This window comes from Paralichthys olivaceus, chromosome 21 (assembly GCF_024713975.1).
Source record: "Paralichthys olivaceus isolate ysfri-2021 chromosome 21, ASM2471397v2, whole genome shotgun sequence".
NCBI lineage: Eukaryota > Metazoa > Chordata > Actinopteri > Pleuronectiformes > Paralichthyidae > Paralichthys > Paralichthys olivaceus.
The window spans coordinates 7,333,628-7,351,943 of NC_091113.1; the positions used below are offsets into that span (position 1 = coordinate 7,333,628).

Consider the following 18,316-nt stretch of genomic DNA (forward strand, 5'->3'; position numbering starts at 1 on the left):
CTCCTGCAGGCCAAAGTCAATTAAAATAAGAGTGGGTGTAGGGAGCCTGAGTATCCCTGGTTACTTGAACGCTCCTGAGAGGCCATGCAAAACAGCCACATTTAGTTTTAGCCAAGGAATTCCTCACTTGTGTTCCTCCCGGAACTGTCAAGAAAAATGGGATTTACCTCGTAATATAAAATGAAGCTATATGAACCAGAAAACCTCCACCAAGAGCCAACAGTCCCCAATGGAACCTCATTTTAATTCACCGGATTCGATATGGATTTTATTTTTTTATTTGGATCTGCACCAAATTGCACAAACCAGTTCCTTTAACATGCCTGATCCCCCCCATCAAGATCCATGACTTCTGTGATAAATCAACTGAACTTTTGAAGAATGCCCTATCCCATAATATAAAAGAAAGTGAAAAGAAATTCCTGGGGCCACACCTAAGTTTAATGGCTTCTTCCTTGGGTCATGCCCCAACTCTCTACAAAATTTCATGGAAACCGGTTGAGTAGTTTTTGCGTAATCCTGCAAACAAACAGAGAGGGGTGAAAAAAAAACTTCCTGTGCGGAGATGATAACTGGTTGCTATGACATTTCTTATAAAGGCTTAGCTGGTGCCAAACTATCCCGTGGACGAGTAAACTATCGGCTGGATTGTAAATTGTCTCCCTCTGCCTCTCATCCACACTCTCCACATGGGTGCCCACCTGGCAGCCATCAACCCTCTCTTTGTCTTCGCACAGATGCAACAAATTATTCATCGCCGCCAATTTGATAATGGAATGAAAAGCGACTCGTCCATCATGTGGTCTTTCGTGGTTATAACAGGTTATGGATCTGCCAATCTGCGACAGTTCATCCACAATGAGACGATTAGGTCGCAGGTGTACGGCCTCAAAACACATGGAGCGCATTTTACATCGCCGGCCACCCCCTCAACTCTCCGTCACCTCGGCCTGGAAGCAACTAGGTGTTGTAAAAGCGAGTGTGTAAACTGACTTCATTAGCTCGGTCACTGAGATTTTAATGTGAGGTGAGTCATTTCGTGGCATTTTTCAGGGTGAGCGATGTTTCCAAAAACGCTGATGAAGTGAGAAGGATGTGTGAAGTGGCAACACGCGAGTGTCGCCTCAAATCTGACATATCTTCCCTGTTGACCCTTTACTATGAAGCTGTGATACCATTGAGAGAAATGTACTTTTAGCTGAAAGAAATTTCGAAAAAAACGTTTTTAATTACAGACCACTTCTACTAAAAGGGAGCATATGACTCAAATGTTAACTTCTCTTCATTGGCTTCCAGTAAATTTGAGAATTGATTTAAACATTTTATTAACGTCAGTTCTGGTCTTGCACCAACGTTTATTTCAGACACCATATGTGCCCGGTCACAACCTAAGGTCCTCAGCAAAGACCACCCGTTGCCATTTCACAGTTCCGACTAAAGACCAGAAGTAATAAGTAAGTTCATCCTACCTGCTTTATCTGCAATAAAGATTTTATATTTTATAATGAAACTGAATTTGAATTAATGTCGAGATGTGTGTTTGAATGATTGACATTATTGGTGTTATTTTTTTCATACATTGCATGTGGGCTATTTCAGAGGTCCCTAGATATGTGCTCAGACAGACAGAGGGTTTTTTGGAATTAGTAGGTAGATGAAAATAAGCATTTAGCAGCTACATATTGTGGACTAAAGCATTAGCACTAACAGTTATGAAACAGTCCATCTATCTGGGCCAGACAGCAGCCTCCTGTCTGCACCTCATCTTTGTGTGCTGCTTCTTTTTTTTCCTCTTTTTGCATTATTTCCTCTGCTGCTCCCTCACTCTCTCTCTCTCTCTCTGGGAAGTCGGTGATGTTGGAGTCTTGTCAATGAGTACTTAGGCCCGTTGCCTCATGGGGAGCCAGACTTGCTGGCTAGGTTTTATGGCCCATTTCAGAGCTGCCCCGGCTTAAATACAGCCTCCTGCCGGCCACATGGCCGCAATGTCGTGCCATGTCCATCCAGCGAGGAGAAATGGGAGGGGGAGGTGGTTGGACTCGTGCCAGAAAGGTCTTATGGAGACCACAAGCCCATGTGGCCATGTGGAGGCACAAGGAGAAAAAGAAATCGCTACGGGTTTTAGTGTTTCTTGGTCTCTCTTTTGACATCCTGCGTTCTTTGTTGCAAAACCAAAAACCTCTAAACACTGTGTTGCTGAAAGATATGAAAGCTGTCCCTCATTCCTCTCAACTTCCCACTTCTACTGTCATAATACCTCCAGTATTAAAATATCGAGGTTACCACTTTGTGATGCAAATTTCTATGTATACACACAAAGACATTTTTATTTTCTGAATAAAAATCAAAAACGCCAAAGATAAGACATTTATGCCAAATAAAATCTGTGTACCCAGATTCAAGTTGAAGATAATCTCGCGTATCTTTCATGAAATCTTCTTGGCACTAACTGAATACCAACTGGAACATGATACACTTTATATATGCCACAATCTCAAGATGATTTTGTCAGATCGCATCACTCAAGCTGTCATTTCTTGGTCATGGTTAAACAGGAACCTGTCTTCGCCTATAAGCAGGCCAGTGTTTTTAAAGATAATCTCTCCTGGCACGTGCAACAAATCTCTTCATTAAAAACAGAGCATGTTGTTCAGTGGCGGTGTGAAGCACGAAGGTGGAAATCTATAGCATCTCACCCCCTGCTGAGAATTAATTCCTTATGTATTAAACCAAACATCTCCCCCAACCAACATTTAGTCTTCAATCTGTTACTGCACGTCGCTCCCCCAGCTACAGTAAGCTGATTGGGAACTCATCTCCCTCCAAACCTACCAGGAGCTGAATTCAGGAGCTGAAATCTGGCACCATTTTGTCTGAGGTCAACTTTAAGAACAAACACCCAGTCATAGTTTTAGCTCATTTAACGTCACAGATTCTGTAAACCATGCCACTATGTTTTAGATTTTTGATACATTTTTCCTACAACGTAGAGGGACATTTTCATTTCATCATATAAAAATAAATTCTGGGGAAAACGACGTATGATGAAGGAAAAACTCACTGCCTGTTTTTTCCTTCCACAGTTTGTGTAATGGATCGCAATTATTATTGAGAGTCCCCTAGTGGCCAAAGTTACATATTGTACGTTTAAATTTAAATGATTCTTCTTTTTTCAGTTTTATGTTTCCATTTAATTTGGATTTACAAGTGCCATACAAACTACATGTATCATATATAGTTATCATTATATGAGTCATTACATATTATGGTTTTCACAACATATATTTAATCTTATTAATGTGTTTAACATGAGTGTAAACCAATGTAGAAAGGGATCTTAAACTAGACGACGTGCATTTCAAAATGTTTGGCTAAAATGTTAAGTATACGTGTTTTTTAAGGAGAGAGAGGGACTATACACAGGGATGGTCCTTATGGGCAGGGGAATCGTTTTAATTGCTTGCTACAAAGTCTTTTACCTATGACAAGATAAATCGGTGTGTAAAGTGTGACTTCAGATTGTCTGATTCATGACCCTATCACCTGACCACACTGAGCTTCCTGACACTCTGCCAACTGCTCCGTGAAGCCGACCGCACCGGCTACACTTCTGCAACCAGATTATCAGATGAGCAGACCTGCGAAGAAGCGGCTTATGGGAGCCAGACTGTTTCCTCGAGCAACAGGCGGCTATTAACGAAGGCCCGGCCTTAAGCCCTTGCCTACAATGATACTAATTAGTCACAGAGCAGATGTGCCCACGCCAGTGCCCACCTCAGGGTGCTGGGCAGGGCCGGGGAAGTGTCACGGCGGCAGACGCTGGTGGCTGATTCACCTGTGACCTTTTCACAGTGGGCCTGGCGTCAAAGCCTCCCTTTAGAAGTACAGTAGAAAGAGACACTGGAGGAGCCTGGGTCGGGTCCCAGCACCCCTCCAGCCTCATTAGACTCATCCATATGTGCAACAGATCAGGATTTGAATAAAAAGACTCCACATGATAAGACACTCAAATCGAAACAATGACACTTTATTGACTTCATAAGCAGAGATCATCCTTATACTGAGCATTTTTGTGCATACTTCATAAAACCCTATGAAGGTTTGTCGATGATGTGTATATTAAAATTTTATTATTGTTATCAGCTTGTTGCTTTTGACAGGATTTCTACTAACGTTTTCTTATTAAATCTTTTAATCTTTTATACTGCATCACTAGAAAATGTATTTTCTGTTTTTATTTTATATATTCCTCTCATCTCAACTAATTTGCTGCTGTTTTGTCTATATAATCAATTTTTTGTTCAGTCAAGGAAAAATGTTTTAAAGTGTGACTGGATTTGACACCACACACGTGTATTTATATTATCAGCACATATTTTACATTCCTATTTAAAATTGCCAAGTACTAAAACCGATACATGCACAGCGTAAATAAACGACCAATTTGCAACAATCTCTCTAATGCTTGTTGTCCCACTTTCCTTCCAGCAATCATTAAACTTTCATCACTTTATCCTGACGACCATGTAAGCTACGTTCACATCTCTTATTATTAACTGCTGGTTCACAGAAATGAAAAGGTGGTGGTGGTGGTGGGGAGTAATTACCATGCAAATCAACAGGGGGAGCGAGGTATAAACTTGAGATCTAAAATGCCTTCGATGAACAGCTGAGAACATCGGTGTGAATTATGACCGCAGGCAAGACGATGAGACGACACGTGTGACATGCTTCACACGGGAAAACTCAAACAGACGAAACAACAGCAGCAGCCATGTAAGCTTTTTTTTTTTTTCTAAATGACCAACCGAGAAGCACATCTGATGTCATTCCACGCACAGTACACGTCGACACGGTTCGGTGTGAGGACAGAACATGATGGAGGATGGTTTGGTTGGATTCAGCCAGTGTTCATGAGTTTCCTGTGCAGCACTTGGACACACAGCAAGTACCTGAGTCAGACTGACACCTCCTGCAGCAGCTGGTTTCTGTAGGGTTCAAATTTTACATTTTACTGCACTTTACAGACATTTCTAAGACACTGAGTGAATGACAACAGACATTTTATGAGGAGTTGCTCCCGTGTTTATGAGGTGACTGGATGGGTGAGAACTACAAATCAATTCACACACTCCAAAATAGATAATTACCAAGAAAAGGTGAGAATGAACTACACTACACTCAAATTAACTAAAATCATGGATATAATGGAATCGAAACAAAAAGTATTTTTATAGTCTCGGTACAAAATGACGACAATCTAAGGATTGGTAATCACTGCTAAAGACATGCAGTCTTTTCTGGCACAAGGTGGCGCTCCTATGAAGAATGTTAAAAAAATGACAGTATTATTATCAGTTATTGATTTGTGTGGTGGCTGTAAAATGTCCTACTGATTATTGAGCCCACTCTTCTCTATCCCCATTTCTCACATTACATTTCATTTAGCTGACTTACAATAAGTGCATCAACCACGAGAGAACAAACCCAGAACAACAACAATCAAGTAAGTACAATTTGCTTCAAAAAAGCCAAACTACATGTGTCTTGAACTTATTACGCAGCTCTTTGTCTCAAGTGATATTCAGCCAAAGACTGTACGTAGACTGGACGCCCCTGTTCTACTGTTGGGACTCCATGCATCCCCGTTGGTAATCGCTGACAGAAGCGGATCTCTAAAATCATCTTTTCACTGTTTTCAGACTCAACAACACACGTACAAGATCCTGTAAAGACCTTTACTCCCTTTCTGCAGAAGGTGCCTCGCTCTCAGATCAAAAGAGGTGTTTTCCATTGCTCTACACTACAGCTGAGGAAAAAAACTCAACTTTACACCAACAGTATTGATCTTAAATGAAGATCAAATAACAGAGCTCCCACTGACGTCTCCTTTTGATTCCTGTTGTTTGTTCTCTTACATTCAGAAACGCAAGTAGGTGGAGGCGTGTGCGTCCCCCTTTGATGTGAGGAGAAATATCCATCAACGGAAACACGTGGAGCTTTAAAAGTCAGATTATTGAAATGTTCAGAGATCACATCGCAGTATTTGACACAAACTGGTACAACTACTACATGGATGTGAAGCATGTTGCTTTTTTACACTGTAAAAACAGACTGTGCAAAACTACAATCACAGTTTAATATATGACGTTTTCAAATCATCTTTTGGATTTAATTGGATGATGATAGCCATATCACAGGAGGTGCATAAAAACATGTTGTAATTGATAGATGAGTGAATTTTCTATCATTAAAGCCTGATGAAAAGAGCAAGTAAACAGATGGCATCAACTGCTCCATTATTTTTGATTATTGTTGTTAAAAAAAATAAGATAAAAGGTCAAAGCATTTTCACAACTTCACAAGTAAAACAAAACTCCATTACCGATGTCAAGCGATTCACTGAACACGACAAAATAGGAGTGATGAATTATATCTGTGGACACACTGACTGTTGCAGACAAAAGAGCCATTCCCAATAAGAATTTACTGAAGAGAAAGAAAAGTGAATAATAAGGATTATGAATCTCTATGAGGTCAGTAGGAGTCTTTTGCTGGAAGCTGATTCTGGAAAGGTTGTAGCTTTTGCTCCTTTGCTGTTGGAAGCTTGGAATCAATGGTGGATCACAGCCACAGAAAAAGCATAATGCACTTCTCCATTGTTGGCCTGTATCTTTACAATGGTCTAACAATGGGGGGATTGCTAGAGAGTTAATTTACGAAGCTATGAAGTGCAGAAGGACTGAGAACTGGGTTATGCTGTAGAAAAGGGTTTTTATGGATGTATCCAACTCTGTATGATCTGATCATCGTTAAATCTAATGTAACTGCTGTGAATGAGAGAGCAAGCAAACCGACCGATTTCAGCATCGACTAAACAGGTGCCACATCTAAATCTGAAGCTCAGATAAAAAAAAAAACTCAGCAGAAGACATGATAACCATGAGAATCACGGAACTGAAACTGGTGAGTTCTGTCTGTGCGTGTCTCTGCAGTGAGCCTGGCTGGTTGCACTGTGTGGCACTAAAGGGGGAGTGGGTGCGATAAACTGCCAAGAGTCTCACGGAAAATGCCGCCTCAAGTAGGTCAGCACGACTCAGAGAGATAATCAAGGCCATTTTGACCCCTTCTGTGTGAGCTGTAAGTGGGTCAAATGCAGCAGTCAGCTGTTGCGGCTCTATCACGCGGGGGTACTGCGAGGCACTCGTCATACTGTCAGACCCCATTCCGTTAGTTTAAGACGTGGCAGGGTGCCCGCCTGCACCTACCACTGCAGGAGTCAGCCTCCTGTCTGCCCCCTCCCCAGGGAGGAAATAATATGAAGTTCCTCCCAGCAGCAGCAGCAGCAGCAGCAGAGCCACCTTCCTTCTTGTCACTGAATCCACCCCCTGCAAACACAATCTACTTTAACTCTTGTCTCTTCCTTCTGACAGCCAACAGCAGCTCCATCCTATTCGCTGTGGCACACACTCCCCCCTCTGTGTCTGAAATGCCACCCGCGTTTCAACCAGCCTAACTCCGGCACTGTTCTTGCTCATTGCTCACTCTTCACTTCACAGAGGAAAAGAAAAAAAGGAGGGGACTTGTGTCGAGAAACACTTTTGTGCATGAATCTGCAACAGCAGAACAAAGGCGATACAGGGCAGCCTTAATCTCTGCACGACCGGAGCCAGCAGCTATTTTAAAGCTCTTTCTCTGTGTCTCTCTCTCTCTATCCCTCCCACCTTCCTCTCCTCTCTCTAACATTCTTCCTCTCTCCCCCCACCTCCCTCGTATCCCCTCAGTGTCTCAGGGCAGCAGCTCTTCTCTCCGTTTTCCTCTCCTCTCTCTCCCTGCGTGTCCAGTGACTGACTGCACAATACGCATCAATTATTCATGACTGCTCTCTCTGTTTTGCAGGCAAAAACCAATCACAGATGGAGTCATTGCTAATGGGCTCCTGCTGTACTTGCCACCGGCTTCTTTGCACTCAAGCAACAAATACCCCAGAGACAATGAGAGGGAAAACAGGGATAAGCTGTTAAAAAAGAAAAAAAAGAAAGTTCATACAGCACCAAGAGCTACTGAGGAGGAAAAAAAGAGGAGGAAGGACACACGGTTGTGGTCAAAGAAGGAAGGAAGGTACGTTTCTAAGTCACAAATAATTCAGCAATGTTGGGGAGCCGGCTTCTGCAGCAGCAAAGGGTTAAAAGACAGAGAGAGGGGTGGGTTGGGGGTGAGGGGTAGAGGGGGAGCAGAGGGGGAGAGAGGGAGAGAGTGGGTGAGAGGACAGGCATAGAGAGAGAGAATAGAGAGAGAGAGAGGGAGAGAACCAAATGCTTATCTCCTCACCTCGGATGTATGCAGCTGTTATTGATGTATCTTCTTTTTCTGTCTAGTGATCCATTGCTTGCTCTCCCAATACACACATCACACAGAAGCAGCCACAGCCACTTCGCCAGAAGGGAGAGAGAGAGAGAGGGGAGGGGAGGGGAGGGGAGAGGAGGGACGGGTGGGGAGGAGAAGAGAGGAGAAGAGGAGAGGAGGGGAGAAAATGCAGGCAGCTCACATTTCAAACTTGCAGAGGGGGGGGGGGAGGTGGTGCCTAATGTGCTAGACAGCCTGTATCTTGGCCTGGGTCCAGAGCGGCGAGTAAAAAAGGAAGCCTTCAAATCAATTCATTCATTCATTCAAAAAAAAAAGAAGCTACATTTGTTCTGTTACATGCACGACGAGCAAGTCCTGCAGAAGAGTGACGATAGACGTCGCTCAGGTGGGTGCATCAAATGACGATTTCAGCCCTCGAACCATGTCTTTGCATACAGTCGACTTAATCCATCAAACTACTCATCGTAATTAAGGGGCATGGAGGATGAGGGGAGGAAGGGAGGGAGGGAGGGAGGGAGCTGGGTATTGTGGCTTCTCGTTGCGCGGCGGAGGGTTGGGATGGAGAGAGGGAGGGGCCAATTAGACCACATTTGTCTATCGGCACACAGGAGGCCGAGCAAAGCTTTTGGATAAATAATTACACACCTATAAAACATGTAAACTGTGGGTATACACACACCACCTGAGGCAGTCTGGAGCATCTATTGTCATCTGCAAATAAACACTCACCAGCAGCAGCAGCAGCCGCAGCCACAGCAGCGAGTCAATTCAGGTGTTAAATTAGTGCAACTCATCTGTGGTTAAAAAACAACAATAGGCATTTAATTAGAGGCAGAAGGTGGAATGTGAATTGATTTTTAATATGCAAACATCAGATTGTGTTGTGCAGTAAATCACAGAGCCACATGTGGCGAGTGAAGATGCCACCAATCACCTCCCGCTGCCACAGACATAATAACCAGAGGAGGAAGGACAGAAGAGCTCTTATCTCATGGTCTTTCCTGTCTGTATTTGCTTTTCTGGTATTTACTATCAGCTGAGTGCACAAAGGGGGGGGGGGGGGGTTCTTACAGCTGCAACCAGACTGCAAGTTAACACATCCATCATGGTGGGCTTAAAGTCTTCATGCAGTGATTACATGGTGTAAAGCAGAGAAATTGTCCAAAGTGGACACGGTGCAGCTTCTGTCTTTCTAAGAATCAGGTGCACAAACACAGTAACTTTAGACTCTGACACTACGGTGTGTTCAGAAACTCAATCAAGATTCATTCAAATCCATGGAACTATGTTAGGAAAATATTCTCATCTAATTTTAAAGAAAGGAATGGGAGAAATTCTAAGGAGAAAATAGAGTTCAAGATGTTTTCATCAAGGAGCCCATCGGCTATCGCCTGACGAAGAATTAGCCTCTGGAGGCAACAGGCATATTTTGGGGCTTCCGGTGTAGACCAGCCCGACCAAAATCAAACAAGTTGAATATTTCACACAAAAAACATCAACAGTGATTCTTTTTGGTGGGTGTTTTAGGTCCCAGCAACATTTTGGGTAATCTCTATTAACAGCTATCTCTCCACACAGACTGTGGGCAACTACAGCCTGCTCAAATGTCCGGTTTCTGTCAAACTAGAAACAGACACCAGAAAGCTTCCAGCTGCAAAATCGTGCCCCTCACCTACAGATTCTGCACATTCACATGCAGATTGTGTTTATAGAGATTTAAGAGGTTTAAAATGCTTTTCAATAAAAAATCATATATACAGAAAATGTTTGGATAGATAACATCAAGCAGGAATCAATCACAAATATCAACTCATTTGATTCATAAAATCTATTATTGAAGTTGACAATGATTCTTGTGTATCCAATAATAATGGTTTAGACTCAAAGACTAAATACAGACTATATGTTCATGCAGGAGATGAATCTACTCTCTATGGTTGGCCTGAAAAAATAACCAAAACCTCTTCTGTTCTAAATCTCAATTGAAATCTGATTAAATCTAATCCTTTTTTATTTCTTAAATACAGTCTTTAAATTTAATCCAACTACTGCTGACACACACACACAGTCACACAAGGTCCAGACCACCAACAATGTTTTTAGAGTCTGTGTTATTCTCTATTTAGGAACAACCACAGCTAAACTATATGTTGAAGAGAGGAGACAAAACATTTTGGTGTGGAAAGCTTGGGGAAGAGAAATTACAGCCCTGCAGGTCTGTGTGTGTGTGTGTGTGTATTGTGTAACAGAATCTGAGACCTCTCCACAGCTCAGTGGCAACATATCTGACCTCTGCGTCATCAGCACCACTTCAGGCGAGGGCTCGGTAAAAGCAGCTTGGGAAGGACCACCACTCCAGGCAACAGTTTATAGAGGAAATGTGTATTACATCTGCACTTCAGCGTCGTAAAGAATTCAACTACTTCAGTACAAGTATTTAAAGTTACAGCAAACTTGAAAATATAATTTTAAATTAAAGTACACAAAACAGCAGTAAAGTCACACTGCCACTGGCAGAAGAAGATGGAAGGTTCCACATGTAAAACAGCGACATGTATAATATGTAAGACTTCAGTTTAGAGGGGTAAGTACGAAACAACTGTTAAAGATTCAGAAACTCCAGGTATCAGAAAGCGAAAAATGGTATCAAATATCTAAATGCATCCTCATACTGGAACTATTCAGAACTCCAATTGTCAAAACAACTAAACACAATGAAACGTAGTTCAACAAACTGTGTTTTTAGCATGTTGACACTTCAACACAACCCACAACATCTACTGATTCAATCTGACAATAGTTTTACACGTGTAAAACAAGTGTAGACAACTCAGGCTGACAGAGCAGGAGCTCAAGCCCCACTCATTATGTGCTGAATAGTTAGTTTACCAGGCGTCTGTTACACGAGAGAGTGAACAGCTCCAGGAGCTGAAAAACTGCAACTGGTAACCCCCACCCACCCTTTCTCTTTATTAGTCGGTGCTTCCTTTCACTCTTTGGAGCTGAGGAATTCCAAGAGTTTGCTGAAGCGCAAACAATTGGGAATGTGCTACTGTGACCCTCTTGGGGTAAAAAATCCTGATCAAGCATTTTGTCGACGCTCTAGAACCAGACTGAACCACTGCAGGAGCAGGAGGGGTGCAACACTGATGGAACAGGCCTTACAGGGCTTGTAATTTACTCTGCGATGGAGAAAGAATGGTTTTGGTGGAAGAGCGACAGGCTGAGTTTATCCACACCGGGAGTGTGATCCCCGTGCTTTGATGCTCTGTACGTGCGTGGCTCTGCCCTGCGGTAAGACAGTTCCAAGTAATCGCAGATTAATAGAGCAGGCTAATCTCATTCACAAAGAGGTCACTACTAGCAGACAGATGCCCCACCCCCCCTTTAGGTCTGCCTGAGCAGCGAGGGCCGCTTACAAAAAAAGAAAAGCCAAGAGGACTACAACTGGCCAAACCCCTGAGTAAATCAATTAAAGAGATCAGTAGTACAACTCACTGAATCACAATGTGTGTGGAGAGTTTTCTGTTTCCAGTTTCCTGGAGGAGAATTTAATACAACGCCATTAACGCACAACAAACATCTAAACTGCTAAAGTGCTCACTCTGCTGAAATACAGATACATACGTTTGCTGACTGATAGAATCAATAGGTGGTAATAATGATAAAAATACACATTAGTGGTATCATTAGGATCAAGGTCTGTTTCTTTTGCCGTAATAATGTTTTTTCCTACAAACTAATACCTTAAACTGTTGGAAGCACTTCACAATGAATCAATTTGTCAAAGTTACAACCTGTTTCAGCCATAAGTTGACTGTGAACATTGATTTCCTCCTGCTGAAATCAGCCCCCCCCCCTCCACAGAGGAATTCAGATGACATAACAGAAACATAGTAGTTCCACCGCACCGTGCGTCAGTGCCAAGACAAGTGAGGGCCTGGTTAAAATGGGACACTAAATCTGATTTACTTATTAGCGCTCATCCATTGACCTGATGTCCTCTGTGTTGCTGGCGGCGCTGCTCACAAACCACCATGGCTCTCCCCTTTTCCCTGTTTTTACCCCCTGCCCCAACTTCATACGTAGGTTTTCAGAGCAAATTACAAGATGCATGATGTGACGGAATAGGAAGAGATTTGGTTTAAATTTCTCCCTGGATGCTTATTCTGCCTCTGTTAGCAAAGATAAGGAGGAAATATAAGGTGGAACATTTTCTTTCTGTCTTTATCCACAACAGGCCTATCACACTCCATGAAAAAGCAAATTTGAACATCATCTTGAATCACGTTCAGGAAAACAAGTGACATGTGGCCAATTGAATTATCCCTCTGCAGATGACACTGTACTTTATTTCAACATAAAATTCACTTTATTCATTGTACACAGACCAAATGTAGCATCTCAGATTTCTTTTTGGATCTTTCAGTGAACGGCAGACACAGAACCGTCTGTCTCTGGTGTTAGATGGCTGACCTGCTCCCGCCATCATGTGACTTGCTCCCTTCCCCCGTTGCTCGGCAAAAGCCCCGCTGGATGTCGGGGAGCAGGGGGGGCCCGACGGGAGTGTTGTTTAAGAGCCATCTCCCTTGGCAGCCAGAGAGGGGCTTTCTCTCCATCTTAACAACCTCCTCAACTCGGGCCTCTGCTCTAGAGAGCTTCTGGGAGTTGCACAGGAGAGTTCCCCCCACAGTGGTTTCCACTGACCCTCTCTCTCTCTCTTTAAAGGCCTCTCCTCTCATAACATTTATGCATATGCAGGTACATAATTGTCCATGAAATGCACTTTGGGATCCTGCCTAGACTCGAGTACTTGCTGCTTTCCAAATGACTACTGTTACAGGAAATTATCCAGACAGAGAATCAATTGGCAATCTTATCTAAGCCCATAAAGTAGAGCCTGAGATTTGATTTAGGATTAAGTAGAATTAGAACATTTGGCGGTGTAAATTAATTGCAGGCAAGAGAACGATTCCCCTCCTGTGGCTGACACAAGACTGACATTGCATGATTTGAAGGCTAATATAACCACATATAAATCCATGAACTCCATAAATCAGAAAAAGCACACACAAGTGCAAATTCAAACAATATGTGGCTCGGACTTTCATGTCCTAGTCGACTACAGACTGCTCAGTGGAGAAAGGCCGAGCGCACAAAGGCAATTGTGCAACCCCCGTTTTCTTTGTAACCAAAGACAGGTGGAGACCACCGATCAAAAACCGGAAAAGAGCCCAAAATATTCCTCTTATCTTCCGAGCTGCTGACAGGCTATACGTCTTCATTCTCACCGCACCTCAGCAGGCTTCTTCACTAGCTCGATAACAACATTACTCATCCACATCTTTCCTAATAATCTAGCAGTGTACAGAGATGACGGAGACGTATGCAAACAGGAACTCCCATATCCCTGATACAGTAGATTTGGTTTGGTGTGACAAAAGGAATATTCTGCTGTATGGACTTTCCTTTGTCTAAATCTCTGGAGAAAGAAATTATAGATGTAATTCTCACATTAAACAAGTTTGGACGTGAGATGTGACATGAAGAAGTGAAAGTTTATGCAGATTTTAGAGGGTGATGCTTAATGTCCAGTGATGTTGAGAAAGGAGAAGGTATTTTGCATTGTTATTTTTGCTGAAAACCAAGAAAGAATAGAGATAGAATAGAGTTGGACTGTTTATCATTTGGAGGGCAATCGAAGACTTCGAATCAAAGAAACTAATAAATGATCAAGTTAAAATATAAGACATGAATTCAAACATGTCAGTGACCATTTGAAATGCTGTCCAAAACAGTTGAGTCTCCTTCTCTGGAGCAACAGGATCTTCTACAGTCTAGTGGCAATAGGTAGGTATCATGAAAAGCTGCCAAAAAATGAAGACAGGAACTTTGAGCCTGGACGGGCCAGCATGGCCAGATGGCCTGAGATGGCGGTGGAGAAAACTCAGGTCTTACCTGCTGATTTTGGAGTGAACTTGTCCCTGTTGGCAGCGCACACAGCCAGGAGCCGATAGCCCAGGTCCAAGTCGAAGCCCTGCTGCGCTGCTACGCGGCTGACCACCTGAACACAATGACAACGAGGACAGTGTCAGATACTACTACTACTATGGTCTGATGAAATAACTACTAAACAAAATCTTTGTACCTGACATCACAGACTTAGACATAAACGAAAGGCCAATAATCGAACAAGAGTTCAATAAATGTAGGGTTGAATGAGGATATTATTATAGGACGTGATGCTTTAAGGATTTGTGGCCAAATTTTATCGTAAACTGTTTTTATCTTAACATTCTTCATGTCCTGAAAGAAGAGGATCAAAAAAGACCCATTAACAGTTAAAGGAGACATTATGCTTCAGGTTTCTTCCCTCTAGTGTCTCATATAGTTTTTTTGTGTAAGTTCTGCAAAGTTAAAAAGCACTAAGTCTGCAATAAAGGGAAAACACTGGTCCTGAAACAGCTCCTTAGTAGTTTGGCCAATAATGGTGAAATCATGATTCCCCAGAGGTTTGGGCTACTCTGGGATGCCCTCAAAGTCAGGTAAAGTGGGGCAGGTGGCCTTGAAGAGAATAGAGCTAAAAACAAGTATTTCAGACAGAGGCTGAAAAGAGGAGCTGCAGCGACGGACAGTATGAGGGAAGTGATGTGTTTTTTTGGCAGCACCCAACATCCATTTGAACTTAAAGGATAAAGTCGCTACAAGTTGATCACTTCCATATGAGTCTGTAGACAGAAAGATGAGAAGAAAATGTGGCCTCCAGTGCATCGATGCCCACTGAGAGGAAACATTAAGAGAAACATCCACATGCCATAAGAGGCAATGTAAATCACCCTTATGTGGCGCACGTTGCTTTGATTTACCATCGCCATTATCAGCTCAAAGGGACCCCCTTAAATCGTTTGACCTTCAGGAGATACTGAGGTCTGCGTGGACTAACAGGCCTCACTACACACAGATTCTTCTGCTTGCCTGGCTTTTCATAGCCGTGATCCTGCTGTCATACTCCGAAGTTCAAGACAAGCCCTGAGGTAGTACAGCTGAACACTGCTGCCTGCACCATATCATTATCTTCTGTAAGTATAGTCTTGACGTGACACCAAAACAGAGTGTGTATATAACTGGCCTTTATTTATAGGAATTACCCATTAAGAGGAAGATATACGAGTACAGGCTGCCTAATTAGAATCTAAACTTGTGAGGCACATTTTGCTAAATGGTAATTCCAGTCTAAGAACAACACTAATTTCAGGACTTAAATTGTACAAAGCCAGTGGAGGCAAACATGTGCCTTTATATTCAACGTCTCATTCATTTGTCAAATCTGATCATCTGAATGTGCACTGCAAAGTTTTGAAACCGGATTTGTTTATTTTTCATCGTAAAAAAAGCTTTGCCGTTCCTAAAAAATGTGACCCCAAGATGAATAAAATTATATTTATTTCATGAAACTTACATAAAAATCCGGCCACTAAACATTTTCTGACCTTAAGACAAGGCAGTTAAAACAAGTCTATAACCAATATCAGAGGCTGAACCTGGGCAGAATAATGTCTAGTTTTAGCACACTACCACACTCAGAATACCAGAAAAGTCAAAGCTGATATTGTTACCCATGCACTTAACATGTAAGACATGTTACTCGGCTACTTATTAAGCTTTATTTGGCTTAATTAAGGAGGCAACATGCTGGTAAACTTGGGCACATTTTTGGGAAATACCCAAAGTTGCCTTGTTTTCTCTTCACAGACACAGAGGCATCTTCATGTAACATCCATGTTTAGTTACTCGTGGGCTATAGCTTAGCTTAAAAATAGAATGAACAACTAATTAGGAAAAAATAAAGACCATTAACTTTGAAAGAAGTATAATAATTTAATGTAAAGTGGGCCTTGATAACATAACTGCAATTGTCTTGCATAAAAATGTATTTGGTATCACAGCCAATTGCTCTCGAAGGAAAAATACCTGTAGATTATGTTTCTGCAGTGTAACGTGTCTGATATCATTAATGCTGCAGCACTGAGATAGAAACATGCAAGTTGACCAGGGACCAGATAATTTCACAAACACACAGCTTCTCCAGCCTCCCTGCAGTTCAGGCTCAGGTCTATACGAAAAGGAAAAGCCTTGAGATTTTCACAGCGGGAAACAAATTGAATTGGCAGAATGGAGGAAAAGTCACCTGCTGCTGCACATTAAAGAAGCAACACAAACAATCACTGGAGGGATGTGTCGCTGTGGTTTCACTGAGGTGCCCGAGCACAAATCTCTTGGGTCCCGTCGCCTGGTGGAGCCACGTTTGCTCCGCAGGGGCAACAAATCACACCCAGCAGCAGCTTTATGTATCTCTTATCTACTGCTGGAGGCAATATGACAATGAACATGTTAAGTTTGGCCCAAGCAGGGTGACAGGTGAGTGACACATCCATTCATTGTGCTGCTGACTGACTGCTCTGTCTCTGGCCCAAAATCAGAATGGAGACAAATTCCTCCAGTTAGTACCCCCCCCCACTGTTCACACTGACAGTATTAGAGGAATACTCCATTGAGTAAAAAATCTATTTAGAACCTGCTCTCTATGTGTAGGGTTGAAACATAGACCATAGGGCTATAAAAATATATACCAAAATATATAATATGACAATTTCCATTAGTAGCTGCACCCAGCTGTTTTAGTTTAAAAAGATCGGTATTGATGTCGGTGGGTTTATGATTCAAAGTGAGACACAATTAAAAATGGTTGGGAAGTTTGTTCAGACATTTTGATATCGCTGGATCTACGCTGACAGCTGTCGACCTTCACAAAAGAACAAGCTACAAGCTTTTCAGGGCAACCTCCCAACTCTACAGGGGGTTTAGCGTTTGACATGCAAAAGAGGGTTCTGGTGGGGTGTTACACAGCTCTGCCCTCTTGTGTCTGATTAAATCTTGTCAAAATATACAAACCATCTTGCAGATTACTGCCTGTTTCCATTTAGGCCAAAATCTTGTCTTTGTTTACAGTATACATTGGAAAAGAGTCACATTTTTTGAATGTCATGGGATACTACTTATTCAATTAATCAAAGGCCCCCAGACATTTTTAGTTGGGGAATTAAAGGCTTTGAAACTCATAAGCACTGATTGCTTTGTGGTTTGAGGACGTTATTGCACTTGTCCTCCAGTTCCAGTCTGTTTCATGAGCCGCAGCACAAACTGTAACTGAAGACTCTAAAAGGTGACTGAACCGCAGCAGTTTCTGCCGACTGAAATGCTTTTTGTTTACCAGTGACCTCAGTGAAGATCGGGCTGCTAAACTTCACTTCTCTTGTATCCCTGAGGGAGTAGGAGCCACTGCAGCAGTTGTTTTATCAGCCCCTCTCCTTGTCCTTGAACCTGTGAGTATGACGCTGCAAAAGGGGGGGGGGGTTGGCAACTTACCGTTAGGCATCCCATCAGGCTTTGCTCAAAGGGGCGCTGGAAGGCTCGAGGGTCACCGCACCAGTCCAGCAGCTCAGTAGCTGCTGTTTGGAAATTTGCTGGATTTTGTAAGTGCTGGAAGGAAGAAAAGGGAAAAGATTGGGAGTCAAGAAACTTTCAAGAGTCACAAAGACGCAGAATAGAGATATTCATTCATTTATTTGTGGATAATGGATTTTAATAACATGTATATATGTAAGTCTGAATGCACGACAAATAAATAAAGATATCTGCAAACAACCCATTTAATTATATAACTTCTATTTATGTACAGGAACTGTACTTCCTATGAATAAATAAAGTAATAAACACTGTTGAAAGATTGAAACAATGTTGTGCATAAAATTTAGGCAAAAGAGCTAAGATAACTTTACTTGTTATTGTCTTCACTTGGTTAAATGACAGTTTAGACAGAGCATCATTTCATCATTACGGGGATTTGAAACTTTAGTTTCCTTTAATTGAAAGTTTTACACCTGCTTTA

The 18,316-nt window shown here is 42.3% G+C and overlaps 1 protein-coding gene across 3 annotated transcripts in view; it reads right to left on the minus strand.

The window, feature by feature from the left end:
• Window positions 1–18,316, minus strand: part of LOC109627012 (zinc finger MIZ domain-containing protein 1-like) — a 107,484-nt gene that overhangs the window by 14,531 nt on the left and 74,637 nt on the right. The window contains exons 4-6 of one of the 3 annotated variants that reach the window (XM_069517478.1): window positions 17,794–17,907; window positions 14,326–14,431; window positions 4,953–4,988 (exon numbers count right to left, since the gene is read on the minus strand). In XM_069517478.1, the coding sequence (XP_069373579.1) occupies window positions 4,953–4,988; window positions 14,326–14,431; window positions 17,794–17,907 (256 nt within the window). Of the gene's footprint in view, window positions 1–4,952; window positions 4,989–8,331; window positions 8,472–14,325; window positions 14,432–17,793; window positions 17,908–18,316 lie in introns of those variants that run through there. The other 2 variants (XM_020083322.2, XM_020083324.2) reach the window with 2 other exon arrangements.